The sequence below is a fragment of the Manis javanica genome, chromosome 11 (assembly GCF_040802235.1).
Source record: "Manis javanica isolate MJ-LG chromosome 11, MJ_LKY, whole genome shotgun sequence".
Taxonomy (NCBI): Eukaryota; Metazoa; Chordata; class Mammalia; order Pholidota; family Manidae; genus Manis; species Manis javanica.
Window position 1 is genome coordinate 64,171,982 of NC_133166.1, and position 23,954 is coordinate 64,195,935.

Here is a 23,954-nt window from a genome sequence, read left to right on the forward strand (position 1 = left end):
CTGCCACTCCCACCAGGCCCCCAAGAAGTCTCGCCTCCCCACCAACCATCAGCCAGGCTGGCTCCTCAGCCCAATTCACCACAGTGCTTGCTCTCATTATGAAATGAAAATGAGAAGAAGCTATAACATTCAGTATGTTATTATCTGTGGAACACTTGGCCCACGCAATTATCTCATCCAAGCCATATAAGTACCTTGGGAGTTGAGCTTATGACCCCCAAATAGTTCCAGACTCAAGTCTCAGATCATTGCTTCTAGCTCTTGACCCTGGAGAAATAACTTCATTTCCCATGAGCCTCCATTTCTCACCTGCAAAATGGGAGTGATAAGAACTGCCTCAAAGTGTGGCCGTGATGACCCATGTTGTATATAAAACAGCTAACCAGTGCTCTGTCTGGCTCCTGGTAGTGTTTAACCTAGTAGTAGGTTGTTTATGAAATATTAGTATTTCTGATAAAGTAAGGCTCAGATAAGCAAAACAACAGCTATTCAGTGACACAGTTGAGCTTTGGACCCAGGGTGATATGGCTGTTTGAGCCAGGCCTCCAGTCCATCAGCCAAGGAGGGGCCTCGGGCAGGAGCTGGGTGAGCATAGGGGGTGGCCGTTCAGACACAGCCTTTGAGCTCCAGAGAAGGAGGAAGGGCCCCAGTGCTTCCTGTCCCCAGTCTCCTTTGTGGAACAACAACAGGCCATTTTCTGCTCTTCATCCCATGTCTCACTGATTTTGCCCCTGGGGGCTGGGGAAAGAGGACCCTGGCTCATTCCTGGGGAGAACAAAGACAAAAGTCAAGGCTATCTCTGACAGGGCAGGCTTTGGCTCCAGGGAATGAAGGGTGTAGTGAGAGTTAAGTAGGGTATGCACCAAGCTCCCCCTGCCTCTAGACTCTGAAAAGAGCCTCTCTGGGTTCCAGAGCAGACTTCACCACCATGACCTAACTGTGAGGCCTGGGGAGGCCCCTGCCCCTCTTTGGGCCTGTCTCATCTTTAAAACAAGTGTTTCAGAACTAAACAGAAGGGACTACTGCCTAGACTGGAGAAATTGTGGAAGGGTTCCTTGCTGAGGAGACATCGAGCTGGGCATGGATGGGTGAGAAGTTCTCCAGGCAGACAGTGGGAGAAAAGGTATCACGCTCTGGTTGCAGCACCTGCAGAGACCTGGAAGCTTCAGAGTTTGGGATTTAAATGGCCCTTTCACAGTGGTTTGTATTAATTACATGAATAATACATGTTCATTATAAGAAAAAAAATAGAAATTACCTGAATATAAAGAATGACAACCAATAGACAGTTAATATTTGGTACTGTTTCAGTCTTACTTAATACAATTAAGAAAGTGGCCTTTGGGCTGCCTAATATGGGGAGAATTTCAGATTCTGGGCAGACAGAAAAGAACAAAAAACTGTCTTCTGGCAGCTCATCCAGGCCTCAAGCCCTGGACAGACAGCGTTTCCTGGGGGTGGAGGCTGGAAAAGTCATACTAGTATGCTTAGATGCACAGGCAGACACAGGAAGCAGGAAGGTGTTGGCGCCTGCTCCCTATAGCCCCTCTCAGGGCCAGCAGTGGGACTGCCAGGGCTGGGAGAGGAGGCCCAGATGGGCTGGAGGTGGTGGGGGGTGTCTTTGCATGAATGAGGCCTTGTGGGAAGGGTCAGCCCTGCTGTTTCTGGGAAGTCCCTCGGCCTATTAGGTGGCAACAGTGGCTGTCCAGCCTCCAGGCAGCTGAAAGGTCCCCTTAATGGCTTAATTGTGGTTTCCTAAGCTGTCTGGCTACAGGGTACAGCAGGCTGGGAAGGGGGCCTAATGATGCTGAAATCACTGTTGTGATCTTGCCAGCTCTTTGGCGCCGCTTTAAAAATATGGTTCATCTTCATGAACAGGGCTAAGAGTGGGGGTGGGCAGGGCCAGGCTAAGCAGCCTAGGACTGGTGGCCTGAGCTGGCAGCAGTAAGTCAACATCAGCATGGAGTGGTTGATCTATAACTTGACCTCCAGGCCTAAGGCCAAACCTGGGGTCTCTTCCTGACATAGGTCCACACCCTCCTTGAGCTCCTACCTCAATTCTCCCAGTCCCCACCAGCAAGTTTTCCTCAGAGGTCTCACCTAGGCCTTCCTCACCTAAATGAGGCAGTTAAAGCAGCCTGTGAGGGAGCCCCAGCTCCCCAGCCACTGTGGACCTGGGCAGTCTGGGCATCTGGGGCCCCTGAGGGAACCCCGGTGCCCTGCGGCGGGGGGCTGATAATAATGACCACCTGAACCACCACCACCATGGCCATGGGCACAGGACGGGGGATTCCATTTCCTCACAGCCCCTGTGAAGTCTGTTGACAGTCATTACAAAGTTATGAGGAATTCCCAGTCCTCCTAATTAGTGTCAGTAGGGGCTGGGTGAGCTAGTCATGGGAAAATAGATGTCTTTGTTTGCATTCTCCAAAATTAGATGACTACATCCTGCCTTTAGGTGCGATATAGCTGTGTTGCCTTCTCTCCCCACTCCCATACCCATGCATTGTGAACATGCACCCAACTGCACACACCCATTGACCATAATACTCACTGTGTGTACCCACACATACACATATGCATGTACACACACACGCACACATGCACACATACTCCTATACACATATACACTTGCACACACATACACACACATGCACACACAGCATAACACATAGACACATACCCAGTAGCACAACAGACTTCCAAGTCTTTGGATGCTGGATTAAGACATCATTTTGCAATGCAAGTACCAAAATCCAAAAAGCATTTCAGCCACACTCCCAGTTCTCCTTGGCAATATCATTAGAGAGTCCCCTCCCCCATGTCATACCCCCACCCCAGAGACCCCAGTGCACTGGCCTCCCCAAATTAGACTGCATTAACAAACCATTACATGTTCCAATTAGTGTGGCAAGTGAACCTGGCTGGCTGAGAAGGGTAATAATGCTCTCCTCTTCCCCGCTAACAGGCCAAGGCACATTTCCCCAGGAGGGAATGAGCCAAGCCAGGCTCCCTTCTGCCTCTGTTAGAATAATGAGATCAAGCATCTCTACCCAGGTCTGTGGAAGCCTCCCTACCATCTGGGTCTGTGGCTATCCTGGAGATTTCCTCTGGACCAAGCAGGATGGAGGGAATGAAACTAACATGCACCGTGCAGTATTAGCTGTTGAGCCCGTGCTAGGATCTTCTACATAGGGTGGGGCTTTTCAACTGAGCTGTGGGTACCACAGCATCTGGGGTACTCTTTCCCAGCTAGGGGTGACACAAAGTCTCAGGATTAGCCCTGTGCCTCCTAATAGATTTGAAAGAGAATACTTTTTTTATAGTTAAACAACTGTGCCTATAGTTTGAAGTAAAATGCAATACATATACATATATATGTCTATATATACACATAAACATGAATATGTGAGGTAAAGTAGGAGATTTACAGACAGTTTTGCTCTCCCACTTTCTTCTCTGGACTGGGTCCCCAGATTTCAAGATGAGTGGAGGTAATAGGATTCCAAGCACTAGCCATGGGGGTCCACAAACATCCAGCTCTGACTGAAGGATCCTCTAACTCCTTGTCATTTATTTACCCCGCCACATCCTCACAATAGCTTACCAGGCCCCATCACCTCACTGGGCTCATCTCCAACCACCTTCTTGCCTTGCCCTCTCCAACCAGCTCTAGTCACACTGGTCTCTTCCACATGGTAAGCACAGACCTACCTCAGGACCTTTGCACTTGCTGGCCTTTCTGCCTGGGACTCTCTTTCCCTCAGATACCCTAGATGGCATATTTCCTCACTCCATTCAGGTCTCTGATCAAATTCCCTGCTCCCTGCCCGCCTAAAACAGTCCCCCTCCCAGGCACTGTCTGTCCCCTTGGCTGTTGACACTTAGATCCAATGTTTCTTCCTGTTATTTATCTTCTCTCCCCTTCCCTTGAACACAGAAGGACAGCAACTTTGTCTGGCTCATTGCTGCATCCCAGCACCCATACAGTGCCTGCCACAGAGTGAGTGCTCTCAGTGGATGTTTGGAGAAAGAAGGCAAGAAGGGAGGGAGGGAGGAATGAATCTCTGTGTGAGCTTCTTTCACACATTTCTGATTTAACCTTTGCCTAAACTCTATTGGAGTTTCTCTTTCAAATCTATTAGGAGGCACAGGGCTAAAGTTGCTGTCCTCCTGCGTTCAAGGGAAGGGGAGAGAAGATAAATAACAGGAAGAAACATTGGATGTAAGTGTCAACAGCCAAGGGGACAGACAGTGCCTGGGAGGGGGACTGTTTTAGGCTGGCAGGGAGCAGGGAATTTGATCAGAGACCTGAATGGAGTGAGGAAATATGCCATCTAGGGTATTTGAGGGAAAGAGAGTCCCAGGCAGAAAGGTCCTGAGGTAGAGCTGGCTGGAAGAAGCAAGGAAAGAGGGCGGTTGGAGATGAACTTAGTGAGAGGGTGGTTGGAGTGAGGTGGTGGGCCTTGTAAGCTGTTGTGAAAATGTGGTGGGGGTAAGTAAATGACAACTCCTTCCCCATGGTTAGTGTTTGGAAAGCAGAACGTCAGGGGGAGAAGGATGAGGGTATCCCATATTCTCTAGAAACTTGGGGGCAGTTGTCTCTGGGTAAGGGATGAGTGGCAGCCTCAGGGCTGGGCCCTCTGCTGTTGGTAAGGAATGGCTCCTTTCCCAACTCTCTGTCTCCTTAGACTGGGCGGGAACTGTCCTGGCCCAGTCAGCTGGGTTTGCCTCACTGAGGAGGTGAGGCTGGGAGGGGGACAGCACATAGAGGGAGGGGCTGCCTACCCTTCTGGAGCCGCTGCATCTCTGGCCCGTCATCTAATCTGGGCCTCTGAGGCTCCATCTCAGGCGAGCCATGCCATCAGGGGCCAACTCACAGGCACCCCTGGCAGTGCCGCTGCCAGAAGAACCCCCAGGGCAGCCATTGCAATGCAGCTTCCCTAGCCTGGCCCCCTTGGTCCAAATGAACTCTGAGAAGAGTGGCATGAATGCCAGAAAGTAGGACCGCTGGGCAGCCTCCAGCTCCATGTCCCATCAGCAGGGCTGGAAGCTTCCTGTACTGCTGTGTGCTTGTGGGTAAACAGAGCCCTTAACTCCCTGCTAGAGGCCCAGGGGCAGGGAGCCACAGCTTCTCTTCTTCCAAGCTGTTATAACCCTGGGGAAGGGCTGTCAGCCCCCTCGGGCCCCATCTCCTCATCTGTATGTGGGGATATTGATGATGATGTTGTGAGGATTAAATGGGAGCGCAGGGGAGATACACAGCGCATCTTCTGACACACCTGTGACCTCTTGGGAATGGGGCCCAGCCTGAGTGTCACCTCTGGACACAGGACCTGGCTGCAGATGGCCTGAGAAATGAACTGCAGAGAGAGTGAAACACTCTTAAGACCAAGCCAGCCCATAGTGCCAGACATCTCCGGAACATGCTGTGATGGGGCCCGTCCTCAGAGCCGTTGTCTGAGGCAGGAGCGGGGCAGACCCCAGGATCTCAGGGGCCCCGCCCCAGGATCTCAGGGGCCCCGCAGGCCTTGCCCTTCTCTAAGGTGGAGAGTGACGGATTCCTCCGCGAGAGCCCACCCACTAGGGCGGCACCACGGCACTCTGGGTGGGGCCAGCGGACTCGGGGGGGCCCCCATCTTCTCCACATGGCCCTAGAGGGCGGCCCAGGAGAGGGGCTGGCATGCAGGCTGGTGGCTCCAGGGGTCCCTACTTCTGTGAGATGTCTGGGGCTTCTGCTCTCAAAGATGGGCGAGGGGCAGTGTCAGGCAGCCACTAGGAGCCCAGGAGCTAGACTGCCTGGGATTAAATCCCTGCCCTGGTCCTTTTCAGCGGTGTGACTTTGGGTAGCAACTTAATCTCTCTGAGCCTCAGTTTTCACAGCTGACAAATGGGGGTAATCACAGCACTTACCACATAGATTGTGGGAGAAAATGAGAAGTGGGTCTGGCACAGACAGCTCAGTAGCAGGGCAGCAAACCCCTGTTATTTGTCTCCTCCCAGTGAGCGGGTTCCCCAGCTGGAGGAGCAGCTCTTTCCCAGGCCCTGGCTCCTCAGACCCAGCTACCTTCTCAGCCTTTGCTGTGGCCCATGAAGGCCAGCGCCTTCTGGGAGCAGCTGGGCAGCTGTAACCTTGTGACAAGAACAGGGCAGCCCGGGAAGAAAGGATTTCTTTGAGCATCACTGAGGAAGTTGGGCAAATTCATATTTCAGAGGAAAACATGACCTTAAAATGGCATGAGGTCACCAAAGAATAGCAGAGAGAAGGGCAAAGGCCTGGGCTTTACAGTTCACACAGGTCAGCTCTAACCCTGGCTCCCACAGTCCTCTAGTCTTTCTGGAGCTTAATCCTAGTGTCTTCTGGGATACTGTGCAAGGTTGTCAGAAGGCTTCAGTGAGGTACATGCGAAAACAGGTGTTTGACGACCTGGGGCCCAATAGTGTGAGAGCCCCCGCTGTACACCAGGCTCTGTTCCAAGTGTACTCGGGGTTCCATTCATTTAATCAACAGAGGAGGCACTGCCCACCCTGGCCTGGTCACCCCGGGTCACTTGGGTTATGGGATCCAGGTTCTCTTTTGGGTTTATTTCTTACTGGAACATTTCCTTGGAAAATCCAATGTGATGCCTCTACAAAGCATCGCTTTCCCATAATATCTCTTCTTCAGTAACATTTGCTATTCAGAGTAGACCCAGGAAGCAGCAAGTGGTGGAGTAATGGACTCAGACAAATTCAGAATCATCTTCCCATCATTAATGGGAGCCACACAGACCTGCTGTTTGGGTCCTTCTGGATGTCCCCCAGCTCTGCACAAGTGGCTAGGGTCCTGGTGGCTCTAGACTCACCTTATAAGGGTTCAGATGTGAAGTGCCTTGTGCAAGGTCACACAGGCTTCTAGGAATAGTCAGAGCAGCTTCCTTCCAAGGCCAACTCCACATGCATCCCACTCCCACCCCCTCAGGGTCCCTGAGAAACCCTGCCCCTGCCCCATGAACTTGCTGAGCCTTCCTCTTTCTTAATTACTGGGCAGCTAGGGGAAAATGAAACACCTGCCAGGTTCTTCCTTTTCCCAGCAAGGAGGCTCCCCAGAACCCTTTGTTCCCAGCAGGGCCCCAGCAGTCCTGAGGTTGCCTTGGGCAAGCTGGCTTTGTAGCCCAGCTCACACATGCAGAGCCTCTAAATTAAATGTGGCCACTGCCCACTGTGGGTCACGGTTCCAGGGCAAGGCTAGGGGATTTATGTCCAGGCTCCCAGTGAGGTGTGCTTTAAGAGAAGTGTTCCAGCTGACATAGCAGGTAGCCTTCCACCTCTCCAGGAAATGGGTGAGAGTGTGCATGTGTGTGTGGCGGTGGGGGTTGGCCCAGCCACAGTGCTAGCTGGCTGGCCGTGAAGTCTCAACTTGAACCCAGATCCACCGACCCAAGCGGGCGCAGTACATTTTATTCTTACATCCTCAGGAATTGCAGAAATGGTACCAATTTGCTCCATTTGAGCCTGGCCTGTAGCCCCCTCCCAGCTGGTACTAAAGCCCCCTTCTCAGCACCCCTGCTTTGGCCACATGGGGAACACAAAGGTGGCTGGCACCATTGCTCTGTGTGCTCTGCAGGGCAGCTCAAGTGTGTGCCAGTGGGTGTGTGGCCTTTGCTGCTGCGCTCTGGTACACTCCAAGCACCTCAAGATCCAGTGTTCAGAAGGGACAAAACCCCCTTCTACTGCTCCCAGAGATCTTCTGTCATGGGTCTTCTGACCCCTTCATTTTGCTGACATTTTTTTTTTTAGCTGTGGAAGGTCTGTTCATCAAATATTCAGACCATCATCTCCATTCCTAAAAGGACAGTACCTGAATCCTTTCACCCATAATTGGAACCAATGACACCTAGATGTTACTCAGCATCTCATCAGAAACTGAAACCATGGCTCAGGGCTGAGGATGGACAAGCAGAAGGTGTGGCTTCCAAACGATAATAGCTCCCCCTTCTTGAGAGTTCTTCCATGTCTCAGTCCAGTGTACGTCTCGTTGACATGCACATGAGATGACATGACTCTTGAGACTCAAAAAGGCCGGGGCCATATGGGTACCTTGTGTGGGAGGGAGGATTCCACCCAGTCAGATGCCTTTGGCCAGACTGTATGATGCCTCCCCAGAGAGGCACAAGGAGATTGACTAACTTGCTTGGCATCATGCAGTTGGTTAGTAGCAGAACAAACACTAGACCCCAAGTCCCCCCAGTTCCCACCACAGCACTCTTTTCTAGTGGGTTTTCTAATTCCGGAGAGCCCCATGGCTTGCCCTACCAGCTCAGGGACATGTAAACACCCTCAGAGCCCAGATGGTGGAACTAACTGCAGGGGTTCAAATGCCAGCCTAATAGCTGTGCAGTTCTGGGCAGGTTGCTTAATTTCTCTGCGCCTTGGCTTCCTCATCTGTAAAATGGGCATAATAGTTGTACCCACTTCATAGATTACTGCAAAAATTAAATGAGTTAGTAGATGTGAAGTGTTTAAACTGTGCCCGGCACTTTGTAAATGTTAGCTCTTACCATTGCCATCACTGCCACCATCCTCCTTCCCTAGGGATACAGAGGCCATGACTGGCTCAGACTCAGCCACACCATCTACCAGCCTTCTAATTGCTATTAGGCCTCAGCAGAACAGGGAAGAAGCCTTCCCAATATAGCAGGCTAAGCAAAGGGCACATCCCTGGCTTGTAATATGCTCTGCATGGGTCATCTGTCATCTGTCGGAACCTCAGAGAGGGAGCCAAGGCCAGCAGGCAAGCAGACCAGGGCTGTCCAGACTCATCTTCATGTGCCAGACTCCGCAGTGGCTGTGGCCATGCCGTTCAGCTCCCAGGAGGTGCAGCCAGAGCCCCATCTGCTGCAGTTAATTTAGCCTCTGGCCCATTGTTTTCTGATTGCCTAGGCACTGCCCATTACTCACGAGCGCCTCTTTGATCCTCACAACAATCCTGGGAGGTGGTACCATCTTTACCCCTGTGTTCACAGTGAATCTGCTGAGGCTCAAGAGAGGTACTGGGCCTTAGCAGAAGCTGTACTGCCTGAATACAGGGCTGAAATCCAGCTGTCTGGATACCCATTCTCTGTCCACCATGCACAGCAGGGGAAAACACATTCATTTCTAATACTCACATGAGCTCAAAGTGAGTCCCTAAATATTCTTTAGGCTCAAGGGTTTGCAAACTACCACAGGTGTGCCAAATCCTGCCCATCTTTGCAAAAAGATAAATAAAGTAGGCCCACAGCCATGCCCCTTCGTTCATTCAATCAGGCTGCTTTTGCACACAAAGCAGAGTTGAATTGTTGTGACAGAAACAATATGGCTGCAAGGCCAAAAATATTTACTCCCTGGCTCTTTACAGAAAAAGTTGCCAACCCTGTTGCAGATGAGTGTTTGGCAAATCCTCTCCTGTCTCTTTCAAGTCCATCTTCCTTCCCTTGCCCCTTCCCATCCTGCCCAGCACCAGCCCATGGGAAAAGCAAGCTGGGAATTTCAGTCCCATTCTACAGGTGGAGAAACCAAGACCTGGAGAAATTTTAATTTTTATGATTCTTCTTTACTATTACTTTGTAAAGAGGAAGTAGAAATATTCTACCATAGTTCTGTAACACTGAAAACATGCTCATCCTGAGGTTTCCAGATGGGATTGCCAGCATCCCTCTTGGCCTAAAAATAATCATGTTCGGTGGGATTTGTGACCAGGCTTCTGTGGAGGCACCAGGCATGCCCTAGTGCCCCTTTGTCCAAGCCCTGCCTTTCCCTACCCCAGCCCAGCCCTTTTCCTGCCCCCATCCTGACCCACATCTTTCTTTAGGGTTCCTAGAAGCAGTGGGGATGATTTTTTGGGGGGAGGAAAGAACACAGGGTTCTCTGACTCCTGCCTGCCCAGCTGCTCAGGCCCCCGCCCCAGATTTTCCCTTTGATTCATTTCCTTGCAGGCTTTTCTCAAGCCAGGCAGGCTCTCTGTCATGGTCTCTCTGTTTTTTTGGTTCTCTGCCCTCCATAACTTTATTTCCAAATACCTGTAGTCATTCCTCTCATGGAAAGGGGTTGTGGCCTCCCTAATTAAGGCCAGGTGACTAGAATCGATTGCAGTTGCCCTGGAAGACCCAGTGTCTCTAATATTTACTGCCAAGCAAATGTGACTGGGGCAAGCAAACATGTGGACTTGGGGCTGGTGGAGGCAGGAGGCTTCGTTTCTGCACAGAGATAGGCCTGGGCCCTGGGAGCCCGCCATGGGGGTGAGAAGCAGGGGAAGCTTAGCCAGTCTGCTAGTACAGGAGCCCTGCCATCTGAGGGTGAGGAAGCTTCGGGGTAACCCAGGATAACCCAGTTCTGAGAGCCTGAGCCTTCGTGCTGTACCTGGGCATTACTCAAGAGGAGGCAAGTGTGCCAGGGCCAACAAAGTCCCCTCACTGAGCACACACAGGCTGAAATCCAAGGAAGCTCATTGCAGGGGTGTGCAGACAAAGTGAACCTGATGAGGCATTGACAGAAACCTGGTGTCACTGAAGGAGCCATGAAATCAGCAGATGTGAAGGCTCAAAATCTGGGCTGAAGCCCACCTCAAACAGTAGTTGTATTGTCACATGTGCACTCCTTTTCTTCTCTGGGTCCCACTCCGTATCATCTCTGCCTTGCTTGCCTCACTGGATAGCTGTGTGGATCAAGCAAGAGTGAAAATAGAGAGGTTTGGGGAGCTGTAAAGCAGAGTATTGATCAAAAGAGTTGTAATAAATGTAAAGCAGGAGGGAATTTGGTTAAATGCCAGGAAGAACTTCCCTACTTAAGGAACAGACATCAGAATGAGGTTGTGGGGTTTGTCCTGCTTCCTAAAGATCTTCAGAGATAAGACCACGTTGCTTCACTTGTCTAAAAGAGTCTTGATGTTTGGGCCAAGAGGCATTGGCCAAACATCTTTGGATGTCATTTTCATCTTTTTTGTGTGCACTGTGGTAGTTCAATAAGGTGGGAATGTTACCAGTGGCCATATCTGTATGTGTGTGTGCACACGCCTATGTGTATGGCTATATCTGTCTGTCTGTCTCTATGCATGTGTGTCTGTGTATATACCTGTCATTTGTCCATGCATATGTATCTTTTTGTCTGTATGTATGTGTATATCTGCCTGGCGGGGTCTACATTGCTGTGTGGGTTTGTATGCATGAGTCTTGTGTGTAGAGTGAGTCACTGGAGCCATACTTTGAGGTGATTCAACTTTATTGCTAAGTTGCTGGAAGAATTTTCCCTTGCCATTCTATCCAATTTAGGAGTACATGGACAAAGCACCAGGGTAAAAAAGGATTTTAAATTTGATTTTTTAAATTAATTAAATTGTTGTTATTGTTATATACCTTTCTAAATGTGGGCTAAGAAGAGCTGGGTGAAGAGCACTAGCTCTGGAGTGGACTGCTGAGGCATGAATCCAGGCTCCCCTGCTTACTTGGCATCTTACTTCCCCTCTCCAGACCTCAGTTTCCACATCTGTAAAACAGGGGTAACAATGACTACCTCTGGGTCATTGTGAGGGGTAAGTGAATTAGAACATGTAAAAGCTCTTATCACAGTGCATGGCCCAGAGAGAGGACTTCATGCACACTAGCCATTACCATTAGTTACTAGCGACCTGCCCTGTCTTGGGCCCTGGCTCCTGATAGCTGGAGCAGAAAGAACACTGCCTTTGGAGAGACACTGCCTTGGGTTCAGGTCTGCCACTCAGCAGCTGTGTGGCCGTGGGCAAGTCGCTTCATGTCTTTGATCCCAGTTTTCTTAGCTGTAAATTGGGAATAATAATAGGCCTGCTCCACAGGGTTATAGTGAGGTTCAAAGGAGAGACTCTAAGAACTTAGCACAGGGTCGAGGGAGAGAATGTAAGAACTCTCAGCAGGCACTTAAAACAAGTAAGTTTCCTTTGTCCACGTGCAAAAGAGGAATTTCCACTGGAGTATCCCCATTATCCCTAGAAGTGGAATTCTGCATCTCAACCACTGCCTGGTCACTAGTTACCATCTGCCTTATCCTGGGGGCTGGGGGGCTCCTCTGCTCCTTCACCCTGGCTCAGACCTATGCCCTTTCCCACACAGTTCCCAGGGTCCTTTAATACCCAGGAAGCCATTAAATATTTAAATCCAGACTGTATGACAGCCAGGTTGCCCCAGCAACAGCCCTGCATATTTTGGGATGGATTATCAAGTCTTTCAAAGGGTCTCTTGCAGCTCCAGGCCCTGAGGGGGATGAGTCGTGGGAAGGGAATACTTTCCAGGAGGGAGGGCTGGGGGCTCCTGCTCCCAAAAGAGGCTTAGAGCCGTGGGAAACAGCCAAAGGACTCGAGGGTCAGGGAGAGGGCGGCTCTGCCTGGGTTTCCAGAGTCTGGACTCAAACCCAGGACTGGTATCTGCCACTTCTCTTCACCACTTCTGGCTTGTGGGTGAGGTCCCCTAACACCTAGCAGCAGCATGCCTTCTGAAAGGGGTCTGAACCCCAGTTTTGCCCCTTACCAGCTGAGCCACCGTTGGAAGCTCACTCTCTTCCCTGAACTTGAGTGTTCTGAGTAGCTTGGGGATTATTCACCTATTTAGCTGATGTTGAAGCAGTGCACAGCAAGGTTCCCGGTACATATGAAGCAGGAGCAGTTCTGGTGATAATATTTCGTCCAGCACCTATAATGTACCCTGAAGGGACTTGGAGGAAGTGGGAGACACAGCTCTGGCCACCCAAGGTTTCTGTCTGGTGGGGAAGGTCCAACAGATGGTACATTCAGAAGACATGTCCAGCATTTCCTGCCCCTGCTCCCTCCAATCCTAACGCCAGTGTTTGGCGGCTCCTACCAAGTCCATGTTCACCTTTCCCAGGGGCCTGGCTTTGCCCAGGCTGTGTTTTGATGACACTGCCAGCATGTGACAGGAAATGTCCTGGCTGGGAGTCTGGACTGTGACATCCAGCCTTGACTGTGTGTCCCTGGGCAAGCCCCTAACCCCCAGATGCCAGTGTCCTCGGATGGAGGTGATCTCTGAGTTGCTTTCTGAAACATCCTCCCTCTCCAGCTGGTACAGATGTGCCAGAAAGCTTAAGGACGGCCTGTTCCCACTCCCGACCCCCCCACTCCTCTTCATCCTGGGGTGGCTCCTTAGGAAGTGAGCCCAGGGCATGAGGCCAGTCCTGCAAGCTTGTCCTGATCTCCATGTGGACTCTGTTCCATGAAGGACAATAGGGCTGGGGTGGGCAGCTTAGAGGCCCAGAGCCCCCACTCCTGGTGGGGGGACACTCCAGCTGTTCTCCAAGCACCCTTGTCAGACCCCCAGGAGGAAGATGGCTTTTTCCTCTGCTGCTTTCCCCCAATGATCAGGCTGGCAGTCAGGGGAATTCCCTGGAGGCTCAAGGGGCTGCAGGACAGGGCGGGGCTGGCTTGGGGAGGAGGAAGGTGTCCTCGCTCTGCCATCCCCTTGCTCCCCCAGACCCTCAAGCTCAGTCCCTTATCCTGCTTTAGCCACACCTCACTGTTGGGCACTGCACTGGGCTTGAACTCGGGATTTTGAGGCCTGTCCTGTTCCAGATACAGAGGGGCCTCTATCCTCCATGCTCGCTCCCAAACTCGAGTGGGTTGTTTTGATTTCAGCGCCCTAACCATGGTTGTGCATCTCTGGAGGGTGCACAGCCCTCATCCCAGAGGCCTTTGCATGCAGGCCATCTGTGCAAAGGCAGAAGGATGGACCCAATGTCCTGTATCTGGGATGAGAGCCATCTGTGGCTTGAGTCCGGCCCAGGTCTGTGGGGCATGGGAGGCGTGGATTGTGGCAGGGGTCACACTGGGGACCATCAGGCCTGGAGTCCCAGGGGCTATACCTCTGGAGGGCAGCCAGGACAGAGGACAAGGAATCCTGCTTGGTCCCAACAATTCCTCCAACCTACTGCGTGACTTTAGGCCAGTAATTTCATCTCTCTGAGCCTCATTTCCTCATTCATAAAGCAGGAGGGCCTGTCTCCTTGGGTGGTTGGGAGGATTCAATGAGGTAATGGGTGCAAAGTGTTTTCATTCCCAAAAAGATATCAGTCTTACGAGGCTGCCTTGAGTGGTGGGAAGAGCAGTGGGCTTCAATTCAGGAGCTCCTGGTTCCAGTCCTCCTGAGCGACTGTGGGCAAGACACTGCCCCTCTCTGGGCCTCAGCATCCAAGGAGAAGAGGGAGGTGGAGTTGGCCCTCAGTAAGGCACTTCCTTCGAAGATTCTCTGTGGGAGTTCTGCTTATGGCAGGGACCCAGATCCCGAGACTGCTTCAACTCACAGGCTGGAGACGGGGCCTTGCCAGACACTCCAGATGCACCCTGTCCCCTCAACATCCACAATTCAGTGAGTCTCCAGGGGCAGGGGAGGCTGTCATTTAGGATCTGTTGTATTCACAGGATACTCTGCCTAATTAACCCTCACGGCCCCCCCTCACGGCACCACCCCAGAAGCCTAATTAGATTTTATCCCCTGATCAGCTGTGTCCAAGTCCCCATGTCCATTGCCAGGCATGCCAGGATTTCGGGCCGGTTGCTTGTTTATGAGACCGTCTGTCTTGGGAAAAGGCCCAGTAGGCACAGCCAGCCAGCAAATGAGTCCCCCCAACTCAGCTTTCAACCTGATGGCCACAATCATCATTATTCTAACAAGCCTCAGCTTGAAGTCCGATGAAGGAAAACAAACATGGGTCTTAGAGTCAGGCAAACTTGGGTATCAGTTCTGGCTGTGGGACCTTTTAGCTTCTTGGAGTATTAGTTTCCTCCGTCGTGAAAGGGAATGATGATAACATCTATTCTGCAAGCTTTGTGGAGGATCAAGTGAGATCATTATAGGTAAACACCCCTGACAGGATGCCATGCTTATTATCTGGGCTCAATAAATGTCGGCCCCTGCCACATCCTCCCCACACAGGCCTCCCAGCTCCTGGGCTCCCCACCAGCCCCAGCCCAACAGACAGATAGCACTTATCTCTGTCTCACCCACCAGGCCCAGAGCACTTGGTTGGCATGGCTGTTAACAGTCCTCTCCAAGTATCGGGTCATTGGTTCTCATTAGACTTGAGGGAGTCCTTGAAGGCCAACAGCCACTGGTCTCTGTGTCTTGGACCAAGCCCAGGGCTGGCACTAGTAGGTGCCTGGCACATCCAGGAAGGAAGGAGCTAGACATGCAGCTGCTAAAGTGCTTGCACTGGCATCATCTACTTCAACCCTGGTAATGACCCTGTGAGGTAGATCTGAGAATCCCCACCTTGCAGATGAAGAGCCGCGGAGGCTGACCCAGGCTTCACAGCTCCTCAGACCTGAGCCAAGTTCCAAGCTCCTGGAGGTGAGGCAGTTCCCTTGGGACCCTGAGACTCTGCCCTGGACCACAGCACCCTCACCTGGTGGGAGCACTTTACAAGACATTTCTCGGCTCGAGTCTAGACCTACATTTGCTTCCTCCAATGGACCCCTCCAGTGCTCCTATCCACCTGCCTCCTTTTCTCTCTCTCCAGAAAGCATGCCTGGGTCAGGGAGCAGTGAGAGTAAAATGTCTGATTTATGAACTGAGCTGTTTTTCTTAATCAGAGCACCCCTCCTGGCCCCCTCTGTGCAGATGGAATTTAGCTACCATCTGGGGCGATGGGAGGGGCAGGATTAATAAAGCTGTCTGGCCCAGGCAGGGGCCTGCAGAGAGCCTTCTGGCTCTGCATGACCTCGCCACATCTCTGCCCCTCTCTGGGCCTCAGGGCTCCCATCTGTCAAGGGATCGCAGATCAGGTCATCCGCAGAGGCCTCCAGCTGGCATGAGGACTTTGCCTGGGTGCCTGATTCAGGACAGAGCAGTGCTGGGCTGGAGGCTTGGAGGCCAGGGCAGAGAACTCCCTCTTTCTGGTGTCTTCTCTCTGGTGCCACAACCATGGAGGGGTGTCTTGTCAGGACTTCTGCTTTGGAGTCCAGCTGACTTGGGCCTGAATCATGGCCATGTCTTACTATGTGAATAAACTCAGGTCAGTTAATTACCCTTTTCTGAGCTTCAGTTTCCTTATCTGTAAAATGGGATAATAATGATGGCCCCCCCCCTCCCAGGTGAGAATTAAATAAGAGAAAGCAGGAGAAATGGTTAGCAGAGTCTGGTATGTGGTAAACACTCAGTACTGTTAGTTACGATCAAGGTCAGCTATCACAGAGCTGTAGCAACTAATTTGAATTTGGGGCCAGTTAGGGGAAAGATGTTTGCAAATGATATGCCATGGTCCTTCCCCACAGCCACCTCCACTGGTAACTGGTGAACGTGGTTTGGGTATACACTTATTTCCAATACATGGTGATGCTGATAATAATAGCTCCCATGGAAACAGAGCTTTGCAGGTTTCAGAGTGTTTTCATTTCATATCATTTAATTTCATATGCTTCACATCACGAATTCTCACAACCATCTTTGACTTTCAAATTGAGAACCACAGTTTTCAGAGGAGATCCTAGCATCTCTGGGAGGGTAGTGACTTTCCAAAGGTCTCAAGGGAGCTGGCCCAGGCAGGTGCCGGCCCAGGCTGGGCAGAGGCAGCAGTGACTTGGAGGTGAGTTGCAGGCGTCTCCCAAGCGGTCCTTCTCCAGTTTCCCCTGAGTTCAGATCTTCTTGTGTCAGAAAACATTCAGGAGCCAGACCTCGGGCTGGGGGAGTGAGGACAAAGAGATAGAAGGTTGTTCAGGGCAGGTGGGACTCAAGAGAGGGGCAAGCCTGGCTTTCCCAGGAGCCCATACAATAGGTGGGAGCACTCTGGTGAAGAGTCGTCAGGGAGACACCAGATATTCACATGGACTTCAGCACCTTCTCCTCGTCACTGGGTGGACCTTCTGTGTCACTTGGGCCTTTCATCCCAGCCTCAGTGTCCAGAGGAAGATGGGCCATGTCACACTCAGGACAACTGCCAGCCTGAAATGCTGGGCAGAGAATGGTGGTGTCAGGAGACCAGGGGCCTTCTCCTCCCAGATGCCCACCCTGCTGGTGGAGTCCTGCATGGGGTGGGGTGGGGGGAGCACACAGAACCTCCCACCACCATCAGGGCCAGTTTCAGGGGATTCATCACTTCACACCAGCTGGGGCTGGGCTCCTACCCTCTTCCCTTTCCTGGTTCTGAGCACAGCCTCCCTGATGTCTTTCCTAGACTTGTCGAAAAAGCCTGGATCTCAGGAGAATGCTCAGCTTTGCAACTTACATCTCTAAGCCTCAGTTCCCTTCTGTAAAATGGAACAATAGGTCACCTAGCAGGGCTGTTGTGATGATTCAGTGTAATCACACAGATGGATTAACACTCTCTGTCAGAGCTAGTTTTGATTCCAGCTCCATCACACTGGCTGTGTGATGTTGGGCAAGCTAGGCTCCCTCTCCAGGTCCCTTGGCCTCATTTACCCAGAACCTGGCTGTGGAATTCCCCACAGGTGAGGCAGAACCAGAGCCTCCATCTGGGTCTACTTGGCTGCTGAGACCAAACCCTCATTTCCACTGCTGGGAGCTGGCTCTCTAAAGGAACCTTCTGGCAAATCCTTATGTGAGGCTAAGGAACCCCTTCCAGCATCAAATTTCTTTCTCCTGGAAGTCTCTCGGGGATGGGGTGTGATGAGCAGGGCCCTGCTTGCACTCTCTGTGCCAAGACAGCACTGCAGGTACCCAGGCAGCATCCAGGTGGCATCCAGGTGTCTGGGCCACCATGCCCCCTGTCTCCTCCCAGCTCAGCAGCCACACGCAGCATGTCAGCGTAGATGAAGCCATGCCAGAAACTGCAAATCTCTTGAAGATGTGGTTTCCCACTCAGCTCCATCAAGGACACCCAGGAGCTGCCATCTGGGCAGAAGGGGGGCACCCTGTGCAGGCCTCCCCAGCTAGAGTGGCCCCAGGTGCTGAGAGCTTTTCATTAGTGCTAACGGACCAGATTAGCAAGGCCCTTGGCCTGTGTGCATCTGGAGGGCGGGCTTTCATAAACAGCTTCTTGAACAGAGCTGCTTCTTACTGACTTCCTAGAGTAATAGAATATTTTATTTTACAGGACAAGCTGGGCCAATAAAAGAAATATACAGGAGCCCCTCTGACCAGGAGACTCTGTCCTGCTCAAGAACTGCCCAGGTGAAAAGTCAGCAGCTGCCTCTCTCTCTCTCTGTACCTCTTTCCTATCTCCCTGTGCACACTGCCCCCTCTCCTTTTCAATTCATTTCATCTGTCTGTCTCTTGCTTTATCACATGTTGCTGTCTCTTTCTCTATCTTTAACATTCAGTTTTCTCCATCTTTCCCTCTTTTTGACTTGTTTTTTTCTATTTCTCTGATTTTATGACTCCCCACTGTCTGTCTCAATTTTCTCTTTTCCTGCTAGTCATTCATTCTTTCAGACATTAATTGAGGACCTGTTATGTGCCAGGCACTGCTCTGGACACTAGGTATATGGCAGTAAACAAGGCCAGTCTACACCTTTATGAATGTGTTCAAACAAGGGAAGATCTGTGCTATGAAAATAAATAAGTAAAGTATCACATATGTAGTATATCCACAGGGCACTCACTTGGGATTCAAGAAACAGGGCTCTAGGCTGATATCCATCACTATTTGGTTTTGTACCTTAGCCAAATCCCTTTCCCATTCTCAGCCTCAGTTTTCTTATTTCCAGAGTGAGAGTGTTGGGCCAGGTCAGGGCTGCCCTAATTTTTCATGACCAAGAACTTCATTTATTGAAATGTTGGTGACATAAGTTATACAAGGGCTGGCTTCGAATTCAGGGTTTACAAACAGTACTATCAATAAAAGTTCATTTTTAATCCCCTTAAAGCTCTTAAACAGCTGGTTTTGTTATATGCAAGAAATAGTCAGCTGCATCTGGGGGTCATGTTGTATGATAAAACACCACCTGCAAGCCCAGAACCCTCACCTGGCCAGGCGAGGGAACACTGTGACAGGCACAGGGGCCTTGAGACTGCGAGATCCCCGGAGGCAGGCCCATAACTCCCTGGCATGCTCGCCCTGGGGCAGCTGCCTTCATGGAAGGGCAGCTGGAATGCAGTGCCCAAGCCACTCTCCTACACACTTTCCTGGTGCATGTGGGGGCTGAATTCACACAATGTCAAATTTGCCTGCAAAGCTGACTCGTGCATTTCATCCCCCTGGCCCCCAGAACTTAAAAGATTTTACCTACCAAACAGTGCTGTCTTTATCAAATCGTTTACTAAGTATATGTTAAAGCTGCTTCTTAGTTTTTCTACTGCAGAGTCATACACACCTGGTGGCCTGAACTTCTGAGCAGCCCGAGAAACAGGGTCCTCTCCCTGGATTTGTTTAATTGCTCCAAAACCCAAGACACTGCCCCTTGAACTGGTGGTGAGGGGATAATTTCTGAGATGTTATTTGAAACCCTGAAAATAGCTTTAAGATATCGCTAGCCTCAGGGAACCCAGTGTGAGAGCCATTCTCCCCATTTAAGAATCCTCCACATCAGAGTCATCCCCTCAGCTGAACCGGTGTCCTGAAGAGCAGGTGAGAGGAGCCACCTCATGGCTGGGCAGCAGGGAGGAGAGAAGGGACAGGGCCACCATGTGTTAGGCATGGTGCAAGGCCCTCACACATATTTTCATTTAATCCTCAGTCTGTATAGTTTCCTGAAGAGGTCAGCATTCCTGGCACCATTTTGCAGACATGAAAGCAAAGGCCCAGAGAGATTATGTGGTTTTTCCAAGGTCCTGAGGGTGGAAAGAGTGAGAGCTGGGTCCAATCTGACCCTGTACCTCCCACCCACCCTGATACTGTCCCCTCTGGGTCCTTGTCCCCTTCATGGAATGGGAAACATCAGTAGACCTTTCACCCCTGGCCCCAGGGAGGATGCATCATTTCCGTTCAACAGAGAGGTCCTTGGACCTCATGGTCTCAAGTTTCTTCTCAGCTCACCTTCCAGAGATTGTCTCTGTTCCCACTCTCCTCAGAGATCAATTAGGGAACTGGTCAATGGTTGGCATAGTTTTCAAGAGGCTAAGTGGGTTCTTGGAGCTAACAGCCAGATCCAGGCAGGGATTGGGGGTTCCTTGTGTCTATCATTCTTGTCTGGCTAATTGGCTGTGGGGATGTGTGGAGACATTCAGAGGCCCCTTGTCAGGATGAGCTGGCAGACATTGGTCTTTGGACTTCAGCCTGGCAATGGACGATGGCTTAGAAGGCAGTTTCCCCCAGACAGTGGGAAATAACATGGCATAGGAGGTGTGAAGACAGGCCTGAAGTTTGGAGGAAGATGGATGAATGAGGCAAGGGAATTAGCACTCATTGAAAATGCCACTTAAGTGTTATGGCTCCAGAGTAAGACAGACCTGGGTTCAGATTTTGGCTCAGACACTTCCATGCTATGTGACTGTGGACAAGTGAACACCATTCCCTGAGCCTCAATTCCCTCACTTGAGAAATGCGGATGACTACCCGTGTCCTGGATCTTTGTGAGGATTAAGTGAGATTGCACATGTTCCTTGGCACCTAGTAAGAGATCCACGGATGGCAGCTCTTACTTGCTGTTGCTGTTAGGAGCTACCAGGTAGCAAGCCCTGGGCTCAGTCTTCCCATACATTATGAGGAAAGCATTATTTTTATACTCATTTTAAAGACAAACTCAGATGCATACAGTTCAGGAACTTACCCCAGGCTCCCAGCTAAGCCTGGCAGAGCTGGGATTTGAATCTCTGTCGAGACTCAAAGCCCTCTTTCCACTCACCCATCCTGCCTGGAAGCTGGAAGCTGGAAGATGGGCTTCTATATCTCCCTCTGGCTCACATCATGTATCTTTCTATGTACCTCACCTTTGAGGTTGTTGGAGGCTCTTCCCAGGAGACATGTCTCCTTTTATTGCATTTGTCTGGGAGCCCAGCACTCCACAAGCTGCCCATTAGATGTAATCTGTAATGAATGTGATACATAATAAATACAGGTAGCCCATTTATGAGCTGCCATATTTATTAGACCCTTTAATTGCTAAACAGCCAGAGCCAGCTGAAGCCAGATCTTGCTCTGGAGAGCAGCTTTCCCCAGATGGACAGCAGAGGTGGACACCAGAGCCAGGCCTCCTGCAGATTTTTCAGCATGTCACTGGGACAGCCCTTTCTGCTTTCTAGAGGCCTGTCCAAGTCAGAGCCTAACAGAAGGAACTGGCAGGCCATCAAACTCCTGCTCCATCATTTTGTAGATGGAGACACTGAGGCCAGAGAGAGGACGTGACTTGTAGAGCAGAAAATGGGGGCTCCGGACTCCCAGTGCAGTACTTCCCTGTCTGAACAGCTGTCCCTGGAGCCCAGGGGAGCACAGGATCTGGAGCTGGCTGAGTGCATGCTTACAAGCTCCAGGGCAACAGGCAGGTTGCACCACCTCCCTGAGTCTCAGTGTCCTCATCTATAAAATGGGCAAAGTGCTTCCTGCCATGTGGGGTTGTTGAAAGATTCAGGCAGTCACTTCAGGGAGCTGGCATGTGGATGGCATCTACAAAATGATGGAGCAGGAGTTTGATGGCCTGCCAGTTCCTTCTGTTAGGCTCTGACTTGGTCTAGAAAGTAGAAAGGGCTGTCCCAGTGACATGCTGAAAAATCTGCAGGAGGGGTCAGTGCTCAATAAATGTTCTTTCCTGTCCTCTTTCCACTTTCCAAAGAGTGCAGCATCTCAGCAGATGTGTGCAGTTGAGTCAGCCAAGGGCCAAAGGGAGAGGGGGTCAGTATGTAGCACCTAGGTCATTGTCCTGGGGTCCTGATCTCTTGGGAAACAAGAGTCCAGTGGGTCACTTACAAATGCAGAGTTGGGTTTGGTTATAGTAAAAGCTGTCCACTCTGCTCCAAGCCAGGTGCAGTGGGGAGCTCTTAGGTAGGACTTCTCATTTAATCCTCATGATGTATCATAAACACCCATTTGTACAGATGAAGAAACTGAGGCTCCAAGAAGTCAAGTAATTTGCCAAAGACACAGAGGTAGAAAAGTGAAGAGCCAGGGTTGGGGTCCAGATGTGTCTGACTTTAGAGCCCCTGCTTGGAACCACTGTGTTTAGATGTAGGTTAGATGTGGCTTCTAGAAGGTCAGAGATGGAGGGACATGGCTATTGGGTTGGCTGGAGATGGCATCCTGGGGAACTATTTTGGAGGAAGAGTCTGGGCTTGGGGATGACAGAAGACACAAGGATGACCCCTGACCCGCAGTCAAAGATGATGATCCAGATGTTAAATAGTTGGTGGGCATTGGCATGCACCAGTCAGAAGAGATGCTGCCTAGAGAGCAGGCTGGCGGGATCCAGGGGTCCACACTGAATCTCCCCCTGCCTGCTTGGAGGCTGAGGCCAGGAACAAGGGGTGGGAGGGGATAGGCCTCCTCGTCCTGCCTATCCCTGAAGCTCTGGGATCTCTGGTGACAAAGGCAAGCAGATGAGCCATCTGAAGGGTCTCATGGGGGTTATCCTTCCCCTGGAGAAGGCAGAACAGAGAGTAAAAAGGAAATGCAGAAGTTGTGAGCCCAGCTGCTGGTTTGAATCTTTGTGCCTCCTCTTTCCAGCTGTTGGGATAAGGAAGACACAAATGACCAATGCATGCAGAGCCCTTAGCCCAGCACCAGGCTTACTGTGTGTGCTTCTTCTTAACATCTGCCCTGTTGAGGGGTTTTATGTGGTCCCAACCATGTACCAATCCCTGCTGTGTCCAAGAAGGAGAGCTGAGCTGCCCAGAAGGAGAGAGGCATGCCATACCCCTGGGAGCTCATAGGAATGGCAGCTGATGATGTAGTGGTACATGGTGTGGGGAGGGCAGTGATAGAGTCAGCAGAGGCCATGGGAGAGCTCAGGAAGGCACTGAATTCAGCTTGGCAGGGACAGAGGTGATTAGGGAAAGCTTCCTAGAGGAAGTGATGCCTGTGATGAGCTTTGACGGATGAGTAGGAATTGTGTGGGGAGGGAGTAGGTGGAATGGCAATCCAAGCAGAAGGCATCAGCATGAAGAGAAGCACAGGGTGAGCATCAGAAGCTCTCCTTCGATGTTGATGGAGCAGTCAAGGCAGGCAACCAAAAGGTGGCCTGGGAATCTTGGAGGAGTTTGCAATCCACAGTTAGGAGGTGGCTCATCTCCTGCAGAGGCCAAGTTTTTAGCAGGGGTGTGATGAAGTTAGTGTCTTGTACAAAGTGTCCTCCAGAGGCAGGGAGACACTGACTTGAAGGAGAGTGGCTGCAGGTAGTGGGACCAGGCTAATTCTGTGACTCCATCTGGGTGCGGAGGAGAAGTCCAGAGCAGGGTGAGGCTAGAGGCATTTGAGAGACCCCTGTGATGGAGAACATGGCATCACTGGGGTCTAGCTTCAAAGGCAGATGACTTTTCATGAACTCAGGCCATGGCTCAGTGAAGTAAGGAGCACCCCCAACCCCTGCCCCACACACTCCATGCTTTGTCCTTCCAAATTGGACTGCCTGGCTTCAAATCTTGGCTTCACTGCTCACTCACTGTAACCTCAAGCTAGTCACCTAGCTTCTCTCTGCCTCAGTTTTCATCTCTGGAAAATAGGGATGACGGGAGCACTTACCTCATAAGTTGTTGTGATCTAATGTCCGTGAAGTGCCTAGGCTGGGGCCTGGCACACACTAAGTGCTCAATTCATATTGCTATTCACAGGGGCAGAGATGAGGCTGGTAACCCCAGGAACCCTATAATCCCCTTCTCCTCTCACCCAATTTAGGAGCAGCCCTTGGGGTACCCTTGGAGAGACAAAGGCTTTTAGCCTGAAGCCCTTGGTTCAGGATCCCTCCCTGATTCTCTCTTTGGCCCAGGGTTCACTACTGGGTGCCTCAGTTCCCACCTCCCAGTAAAACAAGAAAGCATATCTGGCTTTGATGCTCTGTGTCCTACTCCTGCTTGGCCCTTCTATTGGGTACAGTAATCCCAAGCAGAGGAGCCGGCCATCCAAGGAGAGAAACCCTA

General features: G+C 51.1%; 2 protein-coding genes across 5 annotated transcripts in view; one reads left to right on the top strand and one right to left on the bottom strand.

Annotated features, from left to right (window-relative positions):
• TSPAN18 (tetraspanin 18) overlaps window positions 1-23,954 on the top strand; it is a 182,308-nt gene that overhangs the window by 137,526 nt on the left and 20,828 nt on the right. For both annotated transcript variants that reach the window (XM_073216450.1, XM_036996664.2), the window contains one exon: window positions 18,046-18,122. The gene's annotated coding sequence lies outside the window, so the exon portion shown is untranslated. The remainder of the gene's footprint in view (window positions 1-18,045; window positions 18,123-23,954) is intronic.
• Window positions 16,413-23,954, bottom strand: part of TP53I11 (tumor protein p53 inducible protein 11) — a 48,800-nt gene continuing 41,258 nt past the window's right edge. For all 3 annotated transcript variants that reach the window (XM_036996669.2, XM_036996666.2, XM_036996665.2), the window contains one exon: window positions 16,413-16,672. In XM_036996669.2, coding sequence (XP_036852564.1) covers window positions 16,428-16,672 — 245 coding nt within the window. In that variant the 3' untranslated portion in view covers window positions 16,413-16,427. The remainder of the gene's footprint in view (window positions 16,673-23,954) is intronic.